The sequence below is a fragment of the Paramisgurnus dabryanus genome, chromosome 1 (assembly GCF_030506205.2).
Source record: "Paramisgurnus dabryanus chromosome 1, PD_genome_1.1, whole genome shotgun sequence".
Classification (NCBI taxonomy): domain Eukaryota; kingdom Metazoa; phylum Chordata; class Actinopteri; order Cypriniformes; family Cobitidae; genus Paramisgurnus; species Paramisgurnus dabryanus.
In genome coordinates this window covers 2,190,112-2,208,459 of record NC_133337.1, presented here as the reverse complement: position 1 = coordinate 2,208,459, position 18,348 = coordinate 2,190,112, and the positions used below count along the sequence as shown (strand labels likewise).

Below are 18,348 nucleotides of genomic sequence, written 5' to 3'. Positions count from 1 at the left end.
TCAACTCAGATTTACAAGTCATTTCAACATACTGTAATTTATCTAGACAAGAGATGGGTTGCTACAACTTAGAAAATGAAGTTGACATATTTCAACTATATTTTATAAGTTATAACAACTCATCTCTACTCAAATAATAGTAAGTTAAAAAGACTTGTTGATGTTTAAGTGCTATAATTGGGTTCCCAGTTCTTCTACCTAGAAAATGTGAACAAGATCAACCCAGTAACTAAGTTTTGGTAAACCATTCTCTGCAAGCATGTGAAAAAATAGCTCATTGACATTTGACTTCCCTTGTGATGTCAGAAGGGGATTATACTGCCCCCTTAATCTGCACTACTCAACCACAGCACTGCCATTTATTGCAGAGAGAAGAAGAGAGAAAAAATAATTGACAGCTGCCCCCTTAATCTGCACTACTCAACCGCAGCACTGCCATTTATTGCAGAGAGAAGGAGAGCGAAAAAATAATTGACAGCACATTTGAGTTTCATTTTCAACAAACCATCATCATTGTGATCAGTGTTTGCATTTCATCAGCTCACTTGCATTTTAAAGGACACACCCAAAACGGCACATTTTAGCTTGCACCTACTAAGTGTCAATTTAAACATGCTATAATACATTATGTGTGGGGTATTTTGAGCTAAACGTCACATATGTACTCTGGGGACACCAGAGATTTATTTTACATATTAAAAAAGTCTTGTGAAATTTCCCCTTTAAGGCAGCAAAGACTTTTTTACTGTTTATATACTGTATACAAACAGACAAAATGTATATAAACATATCCAGACTATATAAAACAGCAAACAAAACAAATATGAATAAGAATTACATAAGGGTTAATTTAACTAAAATGACTCCAGAAACTTGCACTGTATGAATTTCACCACATAAGAGTATCATATCTAATGTGATATATACACATTTAGGCTAATACAGTATGCTGATATTGTGCTCTTACTGCAGTCTGTTCCTCTGACTGGCTCTGGTAGGCCCGTACAGCTGCCCTGTCTGTGAGGAATGGCTACTCTCCATCTGGACCCTGTGCTGTCACATTCTGTGTACTCAAAGTAATATTCTGTCTGAAACACATACACACATTGACAGATTCAGAGGTCGTCATTCACCATAATCACATATTTAAATACACATTATGTAAATGATGTCTGCAATGCATTTCCACATTTTTGGGGAAATCTATATTTTATGCTCTTGGTTGTGTTGACCCTTTTGGAAGTCATGGTATTGTTGATTCACTAAGGTTTGAGTTAATAGCATACTTGATAGTTTACCCCTTTTGTCTGGCACATTGAGCAGATATAGATAACATGTGTGTGTACAAAAGAAAGAAGAGGGAGGGCCATCTATCTAGCTTCTGTCCCCGGACAGTAACCAGGGAAACGGCCAGAGGGCCTGTGACTGTTGTCATGACGATCACCTATTGCTTGAGTGTGGATGGTAATGAGTTAGAGCCTGTTATAGACTGATAACCACCTGAAATGATGAAGCCAATTACAAATACTTCCTGTGTGTGTTTTTGATGATAGATTTGTTATGCTAATCAGCCTGTGAGCTTGTGTATATAGTGATTGTTCTGCCACGGACACAAAAGCCACAATACACACTTGTGTTAAGACAAGTAAAAGTTTAGTGTATGAACATATAGTCTTAATTAATTCCTCAGATTAAATGAAATGCTTTTGTGGTGACTTACATTTGCGATATTTAATTTATAGTGTAAATTTGTGTGTAATATAGTTACTTTTTACAATGAGTTCATGTACATGTAGATCACATATGTGACAGTTTCCTGGAAATGCTTGATTACAGCACACACAGGGCAACCATTTACACTAATGGTGCACCTGCACCTGTCACTGCTGCCTCATCCTCCCCCCACGTGTTTTAATGCAAGCATGCTTTTGTGTCTTTCAGTGCAAACAAATAATGTATTGACATATGAACACATGCCTCTCATATCCTTACCAAGTCAATGGGGTGAAATCTAAAGAGCTTTTTTAACAGAAATGTTCATTACATGAATCTTTTCTACTTTATATTTTTTAACATGTTTTATTTAAAAGTATGACACACATTTTAACAACAGCAGAATAATGACAAAGATTTGTTTTTTTAGATTTAAGACAACATGACATTAATCGAGCCGTCATTTGATTGGACGGCCGTGCGACGCATCATCATATTATGGGTCTCGTGTCTTACCATTTTAATATAATAACAAGATGTTCTGTTTGCTTATCTATTCATTGCAATTTGTATACAAGTATATACATATACCATAAAATCATTCTTTATTATACAATTAAGCTAATAACAATATGTATTCTGAACGTTAGATAGGCTATTCAAGATTTAACAATTGGTATCATTTATCGCAAGAAGAATTTTAAACGCATAAATAAATTGAAAAAAAAAAAAAACAATCCGCCTGGGACAAGGTTTCCTAATTATATTTAAAATGTATATTAAAGAAAGATGACATGTTGTCGTTTACCTCTCTACATTGTGGCAGGTTGCCTGATGCTCGTGCGCAGAGTAAGAGCGTTACAAAGCTCACGAAAAAACATGATGTCCAAAGCATCCTCCTCTCCATCTCATCAAGGCAGGTATTAAAGGTAAACAAGAGGTACCGGCTATCCGAATAAACACAGCGAGGTTTCACAAAGCCTATGTCTAAACTATAGTGTTAATGCGAGCACGCTGAGCTCTGTTCTCAGCGGTAATCTGCTACTGTAGTAGGCTACCGCTTATGCTGCTTTGATTGACAAGGAGCCTCTGACGTCACGCGTGTTTTGTCTTCCAGTATGAATTCACACAGTATCTTTAGTTTGGATTATATTAATCATTTACATATGTACACTGACAACATTTATGTACAATACATTGTTGTAACTCTCTTTGTTATATATGTATATATATATATATATATATATATATATATATATATATATATATATATATATATATGTTCATATGCAATAAAAAAAATTGAAAAAAAAATGAATTCACACAGTATCTTTTTATGTTAACCCTTATAGGGAATGTTAATGTACGTCACCGCAGTGTTGCATTATGGGACGTGGGCGCCATGTTTAGAGGCACCGCCGACCGCTATGCCATTTAATTGTGGGTGTGTTAAGCTAAAACTAGGTAAACTTGAAGAAGAACCGAAGAAATTGAGGAGTTTGAAAGAAAAAGAGAAGGGACCCTATCGGGAAGAATTAAGTGCTACTGCTAAAAAACTTTATTTGGACAAATTAACAACAGATCCATATGATTTAGCAGCCCATGACTGGATTACGGATCCAGACGCACTTCCTCCGCTCACATATCTGTTATTATTACCTTGTTTTTGGATTGAGTGCATACACTTTGCAGGAGTTTAAGAGCTATAAATCCCTACAAGCTCATAGTAAGCAAAGAGTATAGAAGCCCAAGAGGCGAAACTCTGTTGTGTTATGGGTAACAGTCTGTAGATGGCGCTGCGGAACCACGGCCGCCATTATGGACTGAAAGCTGCTGAAATCGTTAGCGTGCCTCACAACTGTTCCACACTCTTCCATTCTATGTCAGTGCCTCTTCTCTCACAAAAAGAAAAAAATACAACAAAACTTCTCATACACAAATGCTCACACAATAGATGGTGGTGTCTGATTAATTACTGAGATCTTATGGCTCAATTTTAGTACTGTTTATAGTTCATGTGTGCACTTGCTAGATTGCACATCTTTTTTGTACCTTTCCGCCTGTAATAGGACATTCACAGATTGTTTTTGTTCTTGCCATTGAAACGTTCACTGTGTGCACTTTCACTGAAGATGTTGAAAAAACTTGTTAATATTTTTGTGATATTCTATGTAAAAGATTAACTCTTAAGAAATGTTCATTTATAATTGTATTTATTTATTTTTCCAAATCATATGGTGATGTTCACTCATTTCAAAATCAACATTTGAATAAATATCTTATTACTGTGTGTCTGCCTATTTCTGTTATTCATATAACAAGGAAAATGCATAATAGAACATAAATATTGATAGATTAAAGGTTTGCAGTAATTTTATAATTGTATCTTTGCAAACCGTAAGTGAAGCCGATTCGGTGGGGGACATACCCTTACGAAAAAGTATTATAGGAATCTTATAGTATTTGGGGACAAAAAAGTATAGTAATCTTATGGAAATACTAAAGTAATTTGGGACATACTATAGAAGTACGATAAGACTACTATAGACCCAGCCAACATTGATATGTGGGCCCCACGTGGGTCCCATATGGGCTTCCTATGTAGGCCCTATATGGGTTTGTCCATGGGTTCCACTATGGCCCCACGTGGGTTGCCCACATGAATTTGATATAAAAACTGAGTGGGGCTTATGTGGGGCCCAGCTGGGCAACACACATGGGGCCCATATTGGCCCCACCTAATGAAGCCCACATTATTTACCAGGGCCCAGTATGGGTTTTTAATGTGTACTGGACTGGTCCCTCATTATGTAATACTTATACTTTTAATGCTTAATTGTAATTTACTTAAATAATATATTTGTTTTAAATTGAAAACCGATAAAAGCAAAATAATTTCAGTTCGGAAAGTATCAGATTTCAGCATAAATATCCAACAGTTTATTCATCTGTAACATCACAAAACATGAAGGAGGTGCAATATGAGAAATCAAATTAAAAAACTGTAAAGGTTCAATATATCAAAATACTTTATTGTCAATTTATAACAATACAATGCTAAAATAATCATGAACATTTCAAAACTGCTAAGGCAGGTAATGACTAACTATTTAACATAACACTTAAAATAAGCATTTAAAGAAGTCAAACTCTTAAAATACTTGAGACTCAAAAACAACACAAATATTGCTCACTGTTCTGGAGATGGTCTTAATTCTGATCATTATTAAATCTTTGTTCAACAGGTTTATGAAGAACTTCCAAAGCTTCCACAGCCAAACTCATTAAATGTCCTTGCACGTTTGCTTTGATTCATCACTGTGCAGTCCGTGAACTTGCACCGTAGTCCCAAGGTGGGGCCCATGTGGGCCCCATATGGGCTTCCTATGTGGGCCCTATATGGGTTTGTCCATGGGTTCCACTATTGCCCCACCTGGGTTGTCCACATGAATTTGATATAGAAACTAAGTGGGGCTAATGTGGGGCCCAGCTGGGCAACACACATGGGGCCCATATTGGCCCCACCTAATGAAGCCCACATTATTTACCAGGGCCCAGTATGGGTTTTTAATGGGTACTGGACTGGTCCCTTATTATGTAATAATTAAACTTGTATTGCTTTATTGTAATTTACTTAAATAATATAGTTGTTTTAAATTGAAAACCGATAAAAGCTAAATAATTTCAGTTCGGTAAATATCAGTTTTCAGCATAAATATTCAACATTTGATTCATCTGTAACATCACAAAATATGAAGGAGGTGCATTATGAAAAATCAAATAACTAACTGTAAAGGTTCAATAAATCAAAATACTTTGTAAATTTATAACACTTTCAATGCTAAAATAATCATCAACATTTCAAAACTGCTAATGCTTGTAATGACAAAAAATTTAACATAACACTTAAAATAGGCATTGAAAGAAGTCAAACTCTTAAAATACTTCGAACTCAAAAACAACACAAACATTGCTCACTCTTCTGGAGATGGTCTTCTGATCATCAATTAATCTTTGCTCAAACGTTTTATGAAGAACTTCCAAAGCATCCACAGCCAAACTCATTAAATGTCCTTGCACGTTTGCTTTGATTCATCGCTGTGCAGTCCGTGAACTTGCACCGTAGTATTACATTTTCTAAAAACATAACTCAGGATAAATTACAAGTGTAACAGTTGTGAAAGACTCCTGCTGCTCCGGTAGAAACTGTATCCTTGCGCCTGAGCGGAAATGTTGTAGTTTAAATGTTTATCATCTGCCTATTTTAGCAAAGATTATTTAAAATATGATATTATATTGTGTGAAAGAATCACAATTAAAAACATTTGAAGCAGGACTACATTGTCAAGTGTAATGTGTCGTAGCAGTGAGCAGATCTCAAGGAGGTCTCCTTATATGAAACACCTGACTCCACTAATCAATCTTCTTTCAGAATGTTTGAAACATTTCTTTAATTAACACACTAACAAACTGATGAACTTTCTGACATTTCTTATTTTCACTCATGCTCAGCTTTGCAAATTAAAATTAATAATTGGCAGGTAAACATTAAAAATATCACAATTAAATGTAAACAATAATGCATTTTTATTTAAAATGTTTTATACTGATCATATACTATCTGTGATATTATTTGCTCTTTGTATTAAAGTGACTATCAACCAAAAGTAATAATTTTAAGAGTTTAAATGTATATAAAATGTATTTTAAGCATGAAATTACTTTGCCCACATAGGTCCCATATGGGTCCCATATTATCATCCAACATGGGCAAACCTATATGGGACCCACATAGTAAACCCACATGGGACCCATATATATTGCCCATGTTAAGCCCATGGCCACATGAAACCCATGTTGCCGATATGGGACCCACGTGGGGCCCACATATCAATGTTAATTAAATGTATAAAATAATGCATTTTTATTTAAAATGTTTTATACTGATCAAATAATATATGTTATATTGTTTGCTCTTTGTTTAAAAGTGACAATCAACCAAAAGTTATTATTTTAAGATTGTAAATGTATAAAGATGTATTTCAAGCATAAAAATGTTTTGCCCACATAGGTGCCATGAGGGGCCCACATTATTATCCCACATGGGCAAACCCATATGGGGCCCACAGGGGCGCCGCTAGCAATTTTGGGCCCTATGAAAAAATAGGGGGTCAGGCCCCCCCATACCCATTTCGTACAAAACATACAATCCAACCTACTGTAGCTATTCAAAATCTTTGTCTGTAATTTAATAATACAGAACAATTTATTTTGCTATTGTTTGACCACAGTTATCAGTTTTTATAGATACCTAAAATGTCTGCAGCTAAGATAATTTATAGTGCAATGTAAATTTTATTGAAAAATACAGTACATTACATCAAATATTCAGAGAAAATGCAACATTCTTAAAGATTAAAGATAAATGTGACCATGCCTGTGAAAACCCAGCTGAAGTATTTCTTTGTGATTTACTGTTTTCCACAAAAAAATCATCCTATATAATGTAAAGAACATTTGTGAAAATATAAACTTGATATCTTTAATGTTGACTGAGTAATGTCATGTCAGCGATTGAAATCATAGTGAAATTAATGCTTGAAATTAAACTGTGATGCTTTTTATCTCACAATAAGATTTGAGGCTTTAGTCTGATTTTCAGAGACAGTCTTAGTGACATACTGTATACTTGAGCTGTTACACACACGACATTGTAACATTTAAAAATGGCGAACAACAACAATGCATCTTTTCTATGTACATTCTGCCTGAAATAAGACTGGGTCAACAATGCTTGACAAAAGCGGCGTGGTGAGCTTGAACCTGCTTACATGACGAGGCATTTTTTGGACCCAACATTCAAAAGGAAAATTCAACTGCAGTAGCCACCGTTCAACCTGAAGAAGGCAGCACTCAGACGTTTTTACCTCATAATATAACGTAGTATTAAACACTTTATATCCAAATGTCAAAAAACTTACTAAAATCAAAGAACAGCACTAATAAAACCCCATTCTTACAGATCATTAACTAAAAAAAAGTTGGTTTAGGGTTTAGTTACTCTTTAAGAAAACATCTATACTGTTATTAAATGATTATTCAGACTGTTTTTTAATCAACGGGGCTCTAAAATGAAATGAATGACAACTGTAGCAGATTACAACATAGATTTCCATTGATTTCTTAACCCTGTTGCAAGTTGAGAAGCTTTAATATACATAATTTGACTAGTTTAGCCTTAGTTGCATTTCAGTTTTATCACAACCAACTCGATTTACGACTGCATAAAAATCCTTCCTTGGCATATTGCGTTACAAAACAAAACAGTGTGTAACCGATCGCATTTCTAGTTTATGTTAATTAGCTTATACGGGCTACGTTAATTTAAACAGCTTATAAGGGCTGACTTCGTGTTAGAATCATAACATAAAACAGGGAACGTAAATCACCTTGTGTTTTTTTAAGCTGGGGTGAACAGAGCGAAGACTTTACAGTGGAAAGAAAACTGCATTGTATTGATCCGGCGTCACATTGTGTAAACTGCTTTTATAGTAAGGAAGTGCACATATGCAGATATCATAGGAAATAGCAGTAAATACACACACCTTGTTCTCTTCTGAAGTTCACGCACACTGTGAGACCGTGGATTGAAGACGGCGCTAAAAAGCAGAGTAAAGACGGGGCGGAGCTAAGAGGGCTCAGCTTAAGGGGGTTGCGTGTGCGGCACAGTCCTTGGCTGGGGCCCTCAAAAGTTCATGGGCCCTTAGAATCGTCCTAACTTTTCCCCCCCTTACGGCGCCCCTGGGGGCCCACATAGGGTAACCCACATGGGACCCACATGGTCAACCCACATGGGACCCATATATATTGCCCATGTGAAGCCCATACCCACATGTAACCCATGCTTCCCAGATGGGACCCACGTGGGGCCCACAAATCAATGTTGGCTGGGGAAATACTATAGCAGCTGTAAAATATTATAGAGGCATTAGAACATCAAAGAAGTATGTAATGTTCTGTAATACCTCTATAATATCCATAGTATTTCTATAGTAGTCTTATCGTACTTTTAAAGTAATATTTTGTCCCAAAATACTATTTTCCTAAGGATAATTAGGCCATGCATAACCACGTTGTTTTCGTATTTAGATATGACGACCAGAAAAAAAAGAAGTTATGCCAAGTTTTTGTTATGTTAAGTTGGTTCAGTGCCATTGACTCTCATTATTTTTCGGTGTTTTCCTTCAGTTTTCAGGCCATAATGGCGGCCGCGCCCTCACGTCATGGGGGCAACTGTTGCTATGGAGCGTTCTATTGAGTTTCGCCTCTTGGGCTTCTATACTCTTTGTAGTAAGATGACATTCTTCTTTCGGAGTTTTATAAGGTTGGCAAACCAGCTAAAAGAAATATGCCATTTACTTACAATGTATTAATAAGTATCTTAATGATTCTATAAAAAAAATCCGTTGTATTCTGTGCAATGAATCAACACATGTTCATAAGATGGCACTTCTGTTCTTGGCCAAGTTATTAAAACAAACAAAATGCTAAATATTTAGCTAACGTTATGTCATTTTAAAGAGTCACAAGCAGTGGGTTTGAGCAGTTGCATTTAATAAAAAATATTTGTTATAATCGTCAAAATTGTCTAAAGATTTATTTTTATAACTCATGTGGTGAGGTTGATCAGAAATGAATAAATAACGTTACATAATTTACATTTACAAGTTAGTTTGACAGTATTAGCATAAAAACAAGACAATTTAAGTGGTTCTGCTTTTATTAATCACAAATTACTGAATGACTGAAAATGCAGCAAACACACTCTTGCTGATGAAGGGATTTTTTTTGAAAAGTAAAAGTTTTTCTCCTGATTGGAGATGGTCCTCACTGCGGAACACAACATCCAGGGGGCGGGGTTGGATCTAGATCCAACTCCTCCCACTTTATATACTTTTGCTGCATTCCAGGCAATCTGTAACCCGTAAAGGGCGATTTATAGTCGTGCGTAGGTCCTACGGCGTAGCAGCGACGGCGTAGGTTCCGCGTCGGTTTTCATTTATACTTGTGCGTCGCCGTCCGCGTCGACGTGCAAACACACGCGAAACCGCTGGTTGGCAGTAATCACGCGTGTAACCACAGTAGCAGCAGAAGTCGTCACAGAAGAAGAAGCTAAGCAAGTTAACCCACAAACGAAGAAGTAATAGCAACTTGTTGTGTATAATTTGAGAAGACCAGCAATGATGGAAGTAAATAAACAGCGACTTATGTTTCAGTTTGAGTTAAATCACTCCTCAACTTGGCTCATCTTTGTTTTCACCGTCTCAAACGGAAATACCTATGACGCAGTTTTTTTACCTGACGGGAAGGGTTCTGGTGGACCAATCACAGCGCTTACGGTCCACGTAGAGCCGACGCGCTGTTAGAAATTTTGTGAGGTGCACGTCAGGCTACGCAGAGCTACGCACAGGCTACGGATAGCCTACGCCGTAGCTACGCCGTAGGACCTACGCATGACTATAAATCGCCCTTAACTCACGACTTCAAAACCACGACTCACGACTCTGAACTGGGAGTACATTGATCTAGTACGAGTTCACGGGTGGGAAGTAACGGGTTTGACTGCCGTTCCAGTGCACTTTCACCGGTAGAAGGTTGTAAAAACACGAGTTACAGGCTGCCTGGAACGCATAGGGTCGTGAGTCCTGGTTTTGAAGTCGTAACTCACGGGTTAAAAAACCTGCCTGGAACGCAGCATTTGTTCCGCCAAATGAACCAGTATATTTGCGTTGTTGCAGCCCGCAATTAGTTGCAACCTGTGGTCGCCAACGTTTGCTCTTATCAATTTAAGTGTACGTTTGATTAATAATATAGTTGAGAAAGATTCATAATTTAGAAAGTATCACAGTTAGGTGTAAGGAGAGGTACGCCCAGTAACTGCTACGTAATGTCTACGTAATAGGATGACCAAACTTACGTCGTGGCGACGAACCGAGTTACGTCGTGGCGACGAACCGAGTTACGTCGTGGCGACCAGAAAAGTGAAATTCCTGGATTCGTCGCCTGCACGTAACTTCGCAACGTAATCTGCCTGTCGTGGGCAGGTCGTGACAACGTAATGGATTGAAAGTTTTATGTTGGTAACCAGTTAGTAATTTAAATCTTTTATTTAATATTCTTTGGGCGGACATCTGCAGTAAGCTACAACTAATTTAACTTGTCCTTATTTGCCCATAACTAAAAGACTTACCATAACATATGAATGACAGACTCCGAGATGGAATACTTCATTTTATTGAACATTAACATCATTACTAACATTTAAATAAACATATGTTAAAATAAACATTTAAATGGATTCTCCATATAATTTAAAATGTCATTTCTGAATTGTGCAGGCGTAATTTTGTCAGACAGAGAAAGTGAGAGAGTGTCCTCTTCATGTTCCGGTTGCCAGGGTAACGCTGCTCTAACCTTCACCAGTCAAAACACCAAACATGTCCCACAAAACTTTAAAATAAAGACAATAAAATAAATAAAGGTTAAATTACATCTACACGATTTCATAAATATCGTTTTATTTGTTGAATTTGTGAAATAGTGTCTTACCTGAAAAAACGAAATTTCCTGTCAGATGAACATCCTGTCAGTGCAGCATAAAATGCGGTTCCCAGCTAACAATTTTGGTTCCCAAAACGTTTTCCTAACGTTAGTTTTTGGTTCTAAAAACGTTCCCCTAACGTTAGTTTTTGGTTCCCATAACGTTATTTTTTTAGGTTTGTTTTTGGTTAGCCAGGAAAGTTTTCTTTACGAACGTTAGTTTTAGGTTAGAATAACGTTAGGAGAACGTTAGAAAAACTTTAGAAAAACTTTAAACTTATAATAACGTTAGGAGAACGTTAGTTTTAGGTTAGTTTTAAGTTTTTCTAACGTTCTCCTAACGTTATTCTAACCTAAAAATAACGTTCTCCTAACGTTATTATAACGTTATCATAACGTTAAACTATCCTAAAAATAACGTTCTATTTCCGTAAAACTTTCCTGGCTAACCAAAAACAAACCTAAAAAAATAACGTTATGGGAACCAAAAACTAACGTTAGGGGAACGTTTTTAGAACCAAAAACTAACGTTAGGAAAACGTTTTGGGAACCAAAAATTGTTAGCTGGGAAGTTACTAAATGAAGAAAGAAAATAAACCGCTAGAATAAATGTTAGACTGAGGTAAAACCTATTGACAACAAATACATAAACATTTCATTCACTTCAGGTTAACAGATCAGTTTAACTTTAGCCGAATAGCTCTCAGTTTTTACAACAATCAAAAGCTTATAACATCACATTCTCCTTCATGGAAATTATTAAAATATATTTTTCACATATTAAAGTTACTAATGAAAAGATTAGTAAAGAAAATAAATCGCTTAAATAATGTTAGACTCTGAAGTAAAAACCAAATGCCAAATAAATAAACATTTCATTCACTTTAGGTAAAAAGATCTTACCACAGTTAGGCGGCTATTCGTTTATTCGACAATAAAACGTTTCTAACATCATATTCTCCTCATATTCTCCTCAAATCGATCGGAAATCACTCATATATACATTTTTTCTCACATATTTAAGTTACTTAAGAAAGAAAGAAAGAGAAAAAAGAAACGCTAATGTAATGTATGTCTCTGAGGAAAGAAAACCGTTAACGACCGTTATTTTTTAAATTATGCGAATTCGCATACAAGAGAAAGCGCGTGCTCGTGAAGAGCGCGAGGTAAGCGCGTGCAGAGTAGCATTGCGCATAACAGACGTGCTCACTTCAGAAATAATGGGTTTAATTATGCTTTTACTTAATTTCCTAAAAAAAACATAACCAAAAAAATAACCATTAGAGAACGTTAGGTATAAGTTATTTTTAGGTTATTTTAAAAATAACCACTCTGCAACGTTATGGGAACGTTATTTTATAGTTCCCCCCCCAAAAAAAATACAGAACGTTATTTTTAGGTTATTTTAAAAATAACCACCCTGCAACGTTATGGGAACATTATTTTATGGTTCCAAAATAATAACCAAAAAATAACCAAAAAATAACGTTCTGTAAGTTATTTTTAGGTTATTTTAAAAATAACCACCCTGCAACGTTATGGGAACGTTATTTTATGGTTCCCAAAAAATAACCAAAAAATAACGTTCTGTATAAGTTATTTTTAGGTTATTTTAAAAATAACCACCCTGCAACGTTATGGGAACGTTATTTTATGGTTCCAAAAAAATAACCAAAAAATAACGTTCTGTATGTTATTTTTAGGTTATTTAAAAATAACCACCCTGCAACGTTATGGGAACGTTATTTAAGGTTGCAAAAAATAAAACCTAAAAAGAACGTTCCCAGAACGTTATTATTTGGTTCCCAAAAAATAACCAAAAACTAACGTTATGGGAACGTTCTGTGTTTGCTGGGTAGTTGAATGCAAAAATCAATTTCTCTTATAATTTTTATCTAAAAAATTTTTGAATCATTATTGAACATTAAAATCAATCTGGCTATAGCTTATGTAATTTTCGTTGTTTATAAACTTTATGGATTTAAAATTACATTAATTTTATGCATTTGTTGTGCAAAATGCATTACACAATTAAACAAGTCATTAAACAAAACGTGAATAAACAAAACATGCCGTTCCAGATGTAAATGCCAATATGTCATTATTCCGATTGAATAGTATTTGATATGAAAGTTAGTCAACACTTTTATTTTGGAGGTTTTTGTCATGAAGGCAGGAAGGCTCAAAATAGTGCCATGGAAAAGACTGAAAGCTTTATAATATTTCGTTTGATGTCCGTGTATGCATACATTTCTGTATCTGTGCACACTGTGCCCCCTTAAAAAAAATTGGTGCATGACGCCCCTGCACACACCTTCTGCAAATCATGACCATCATTGTCACGGCTAGTCCGTGACATGTTTTGTGTTTTGCACTCATCCGTTTCACCTGGACACTCATGGACTAATTACGCCAACACACCACACCTGTTGTATGTTTGATTGTGTTTGTATTTATATGCCTTTGTTCCGTCAGCCTGTGCCGGATGATTGTCATTACCACCTTGTCTGTTCCTGTGTCACATTTTGATGGTCCTGTGTTTTGCTAGCTGTTACTCCTCGTGTTATTATTTCCAGTTTTATCATTAAATGTTATTTATTTTCCGAACCGTTTGTGTCCTCCCTCCACTCCCGCGTCGTGACAGAATCATCCAGCCAGCATTGGACGCAGCGAGTTCGCGGAAGGCGGCTCCCCCAAGAATTTCGTCAAGGGGGAGTAGTGACATCGGGGTTCGTATTCCATCATCCCCGATGTCTCTTGGGGACCACCGTGAGCGATCGCTCGCGCCTGCGAGAGGAGGATCGGCCCAGGCGGTCCCCCAACGGTTGAGTCGTCGTCGACGGTCCCTCGGAGGACCACCGTCCCGCTCGTTGGGGGATCCGGAACGGACCACGCCCGATCATTTCCCCGGGGTGGGTATCAAGTGAGGGTCTCCATTTCCGTGAGGGGACGGGAGATGACTTGAGACTTCCCCACGGCTAGTCCGTGACATGTTTTGTGTTTTGCACTCATCCGTTTCACCTGGACACTCATGGACTAATTACGCCAACACACCACACCTGTTGTATGTTTGATTGTGTTTGTATTTATATGCCTTTGTTCCGTCAGCCTGTGCCGGATGATTGTCATTACCACCTTGTCTGTTCCTGTGTCACATTTTGATGTTCCTGTGTTTTGCTACCTGTTACTCCTCGTGTTATTATTTCCAGTTTTATCATTAAATGTTATTTATTTTCCGAACTCTGCGTTTGTGTCCTCCCTCCACTCCCGCGTCGTGACAATCATACAAAGGGTCACTTTGAAGAATAATAGCGCATTGTATGTGTGTGTGTGTGTGTAACCTAAAGGATTATTAGGAACACCATACTAATACTGTGTTTGACCCCCTTTCACCTTTAGAACTGCCTTAATTCTAGGTTGATTTAACAAGGTGCTGAAAGCATTCTTTAGAAATGTTGGCCCATATTGATAGGTTAGCATCTTGCAGTTGATGGAGATTTGTGGGAACCACATCCAGGGCACGAAGCTCCTGTTCCACAACATCCCAAAGATGCTCTATTGGGTTGAGATCTGGTGACTGTGGGGGCCATTTTAGTACAGTGAACTCATTGTCATGTTCAAGAAACCAAATTGAAATTATTCGAGCTTTGTGACATGGTGCATTATCCTGCTGGAAGTAGCCATCAGAGGATGGGTACATGGTGGCAGAGATGGGACCAAGTCACACATGTGCAAGTCTCAAATAAGTCTCAAGTCTGAACCGTCAAGTCTCAAGTAAGTCCCAAGTATTTTTTTCTTGGGCAAGTCAAGTCGAGTCACAGGCTATGTCAAGTCAAGCCAAGTCAAGTCCTGTAGTAGGCCAAGTCAAGTCACCTTATTATTGTAATTTTACCTGCAGAATCTGATCTTAATAAAGTGACAAGATATACAGTAAGTAACTATCAGCAAATAACAATAATTTGGATTTGCATTGTAAATACTCATGTTCAGTAAAATACATCTTGGAATCAAACAAAATTGTAACTTCATAAATTATTTATTTTTCATTCTGCCAACCGTGTTTGAAATTTTCCACATTGAGTCCATAAAACAAATAACAGCTTAACATCCAACAGACCCCTCTCTGAACACCTCCCTTTCTCTCAAACACAGTTTATGTACAACATTAAACTTTGTCTCTCTCTCTCACTCTCACTCTCTCTCTCACTCTCACTCTCACTCTCTCACTCTCTCACTCTCTCACTCTCTCACTCTCTCACTCTCTCACTCTCTCTCTCACTCACTCTCTCACTCACTCACTCACTCTCACTCTCTCTCTCTCTCTCTCTCTCACTCTCTCTCTCACTCACTCTCACTCACTCTCTCACTCTCACTCTCTCTCACTCACTCACTCTCTCACTCACTCACTCACTCACTCACTCACTCACTCTCACACTCTCTCTCTCTCTCTCTCTCACTCACTCTCTCTCTCTCAAACATGTGCCCAGAAAAAACGAGCGTGTCGCACCTCTTCCGTTCGCGCACCTAAATTTGAAATAACGAACTTGAGCGCGCAAAAGACGCGACATGTGAACCGCCCCTAACATTGTAGAATCAAGTAATTTTTCTTTGTGTGTGTGTTCAGGTGGCAAACTTGAAAAAGAAGTATTCAAAAATAAAAATAAGTATTTTAAAAAATAAATCAAAATTATTTTGCCCATATTTGTCCCCAACACAGTATGATGAGGGCTACATTAGCTTTTATTACATTAGCTAACTACCAACTAACCAGATATTAACGCATTGACAAGCACTTACTGGGCATAATGGCTCTTTAAATGACGACCAAAATTGGAGGTTGCCGTCTGGCTGCCTGTGATTTTAATGTTGCATGTCTTGCAACGCACTGTTCGTCTTTTGCCATCTTGTTGAAGCCAAAAGCGATGACCCTCCGTACCCCTCCGGCTGACATGTTGATATCTGATCTAAGTGGGCGTGGTGTGCGTGTGCGTACGAGAGGGCATGGCGAATGATAGTGTCGTGATTCAGTCATGACAACACCATTCTCAGCCTGCGCTCCAGCTGGGTCGACTTTATTTTTTAAAATAATTTATATATTTTATATTTAAACTGAAAACATGATGTGATTAACACTCAAGTCATTCAAGTCATCGTGTCTCAAGTCAAGTCAAGTCCCTAATCTTTAACTTCCAAGTCCGAGTCAAGTCTCAAGTATTTTTTTTTTTGTCAAGTCAAGTCACAAGTCACAAAAATAGCGACTCGAGTCGACTCGAGTCCAAGTCACCAAGTCACAAGTCCCCATGTCTGCATGGTGGTCATAAAGGGATGGACATGGGCAGAAACAATGGTCAGGTAGGCCGTGGCATTTAAATGATGCCCAATTGGCACTAAGGGGCCTAAAGTTTGCCAAGAAAACATCCCTCACACCATTACACCACCACCAGCAGCCGCACAGTGGTAACAAGGCATGATGGATCCATGTTCTCACTCTGTTTACACCAAATTCTGACTCTACCATCTGAATGTCTCAACAGAAACTGAGATTCATCAGACCAGGCAAAATTTTTTCAGTCTTCAACTGTCCAATTTTGGTGAGCTTGTGCAAATTGTAGCCTTATTTTCCTATTTGTAGTGGAGATGAGTTGTTCCCCTGTGGGGTCTTCTGCTGTTGTAGCCCATCCACCTCAAGGTTGTGCATGTTGTGGCTTCACAAATGCTTTGCTGCGTACCTTGGTTGTAATGAGTGGTTATTTCAGTCAAAGTTGCTCTTCTATCAGCTTGAATCAGTCGGCCCATTCTCCTCTGATCTCTAACATCAAAAAGGCATTTTCGCCCACAGGACTGCTACATACTGGATGTTTTTCCCTTTTCACACCATTCTTTGTAAACCCCAGAAATGGTTGTCCACGAAAATCCCAGTAACTGAGCAGATTGTGATATTCTCAGACCGGCCTGTCTGGCACCAACAACCATGGCACGCTCAAAATTGCTTAAATCACCCTTCAACTTTCCCATTCTGACATTCAGGGAACTTGGAGAGAGGACGTCATCAGAGAGAGACGCGGAGAGACGCTGAGAGAGAGACGAGGAGAGGAGTCGCAAGCCCGAAGCTCCGTTGAGCTTATCAGCTAAATCCTATTTTTTCACTATCTTATTCCTATCTATATAATATAACTTATTAGTTTATCTTAGGAATACTTTACCTTGACGATTACTGAATTGTATTACTAAGCGAAACGATTATATCACTAGTAACACCCAGTGTTAGCATATAGCCCGCTAGCATCACCAGTCGGTGCCGGCTAAAGCTAGCATTTCTTACCGTCTGTTTACTAAACCTGCCTTCGTTGGCGATCTAATGGCAGATTCATCCGATGTATGCTTTTCTGACCTGTCCACACCAGATCGGGAAGCTGTGAAAGAGGTGCTGCCCGGCCTTCGCAGAGTCAGCATGCCTCACATCACCCTGACCACAGACGCTCGTAGGCAGCCGAGGCGTGCTGCGAGCACACCCGTCTCGATGCAGCTTCACGGACCGCGTTCGGGCGAATGGAGACGCCATCGCCCAGCATGAAAAGGGTAAGACTCCGCTTGTCATTGTAACCTGCACTACTTGCCACATGTACAGTTTAGCTTCTTCCGTCAGCATAGAGGGGATTACATGTGCTAAGTGTATTGAAGTAGTAAGGCTGACGGAGAAGGTTGCAGAACTAGAAGCGTGCATCCGAACGCTAGTTGAGGACAGTAAGACCGCTAATGTTAATGTTACAAACACTGTTTCGGGTGCGCCTAGTGTAAAGCGTAATACACATGGCTCGGTTCCGACTTCAGAGTCAAGGCGGCTGACTAACTGGGTGACTGTCAGGCGGCATTGTCACATTCGGCACCCAAATCACGCTCCTGTTTTAATATCAAACATATTTTCTCAACTCAGCAATACACCGGCTGAGACGTCTGTTAAAAGTGCCCTGGTTATTGAAGATTCGATACTCAGGAACGTTGACATTGAGGCACCAGCCACCATAGTCGATTGTA

The 18,348-nt window shown here is 38.1% G+C and overlaps 2 protein-coding genes across 6 annotated transcripts in view; one reads left to right on the top strand and one right to left on the bottom strand.

Moving 5' to 3' along the window:
• Positions 1-2,788, bottom strand: part of elapor2b (endosome-lysosome associated apoptosis and autophagy regulator family member 2b) — a 59,863-nt gene extending 57,075 nt beyond the window's left edge. For 3 of the 4 annotated variants that reach the window (XM_065265727.2, XM_065265728.2, XM_065265729.2), the window contains exons 1-2: positions 2,522-2,788; positions 968-1,088 (exon numbers count right to left, since the gene is read on the bottom strand). In XM_065265727.2, the coding sequence (XP_065121799.1) occupies positions 968-1,088; positions 2,522-2,620 (220 nt within the window). In that variant the 5' untranslated portion in view covers positions 2,621-2,788. The remainder of the gene's footprint in view (positions 1-967; positions 1,089-2,521) is intronic. The other variant, XM_065265730.2, reaches the window with a different exon arrangement.
• Positions 2,789-17,484: 14,696 nt separating this feature from the next.
• Positions 17,485-18,348, top strand: part of dmtf1 (cyclin D binding myb-like transcription factor 1) — a 104,847-nt gene continuing 103,983 nt past the window's right edge. The window contains exon 1 of one of the 2 annotated variants that reach the window (XM_073815418.1): positions 17,485-17,892. The gene's annotated coding sequence lies outside the window, so the exon portion shown is untranslated. The remainder of the gene's footprint in view (positions 17,893-18,348) is intronic. The other variant, XM_073815435.1, reaches the window with a different exon arrangement.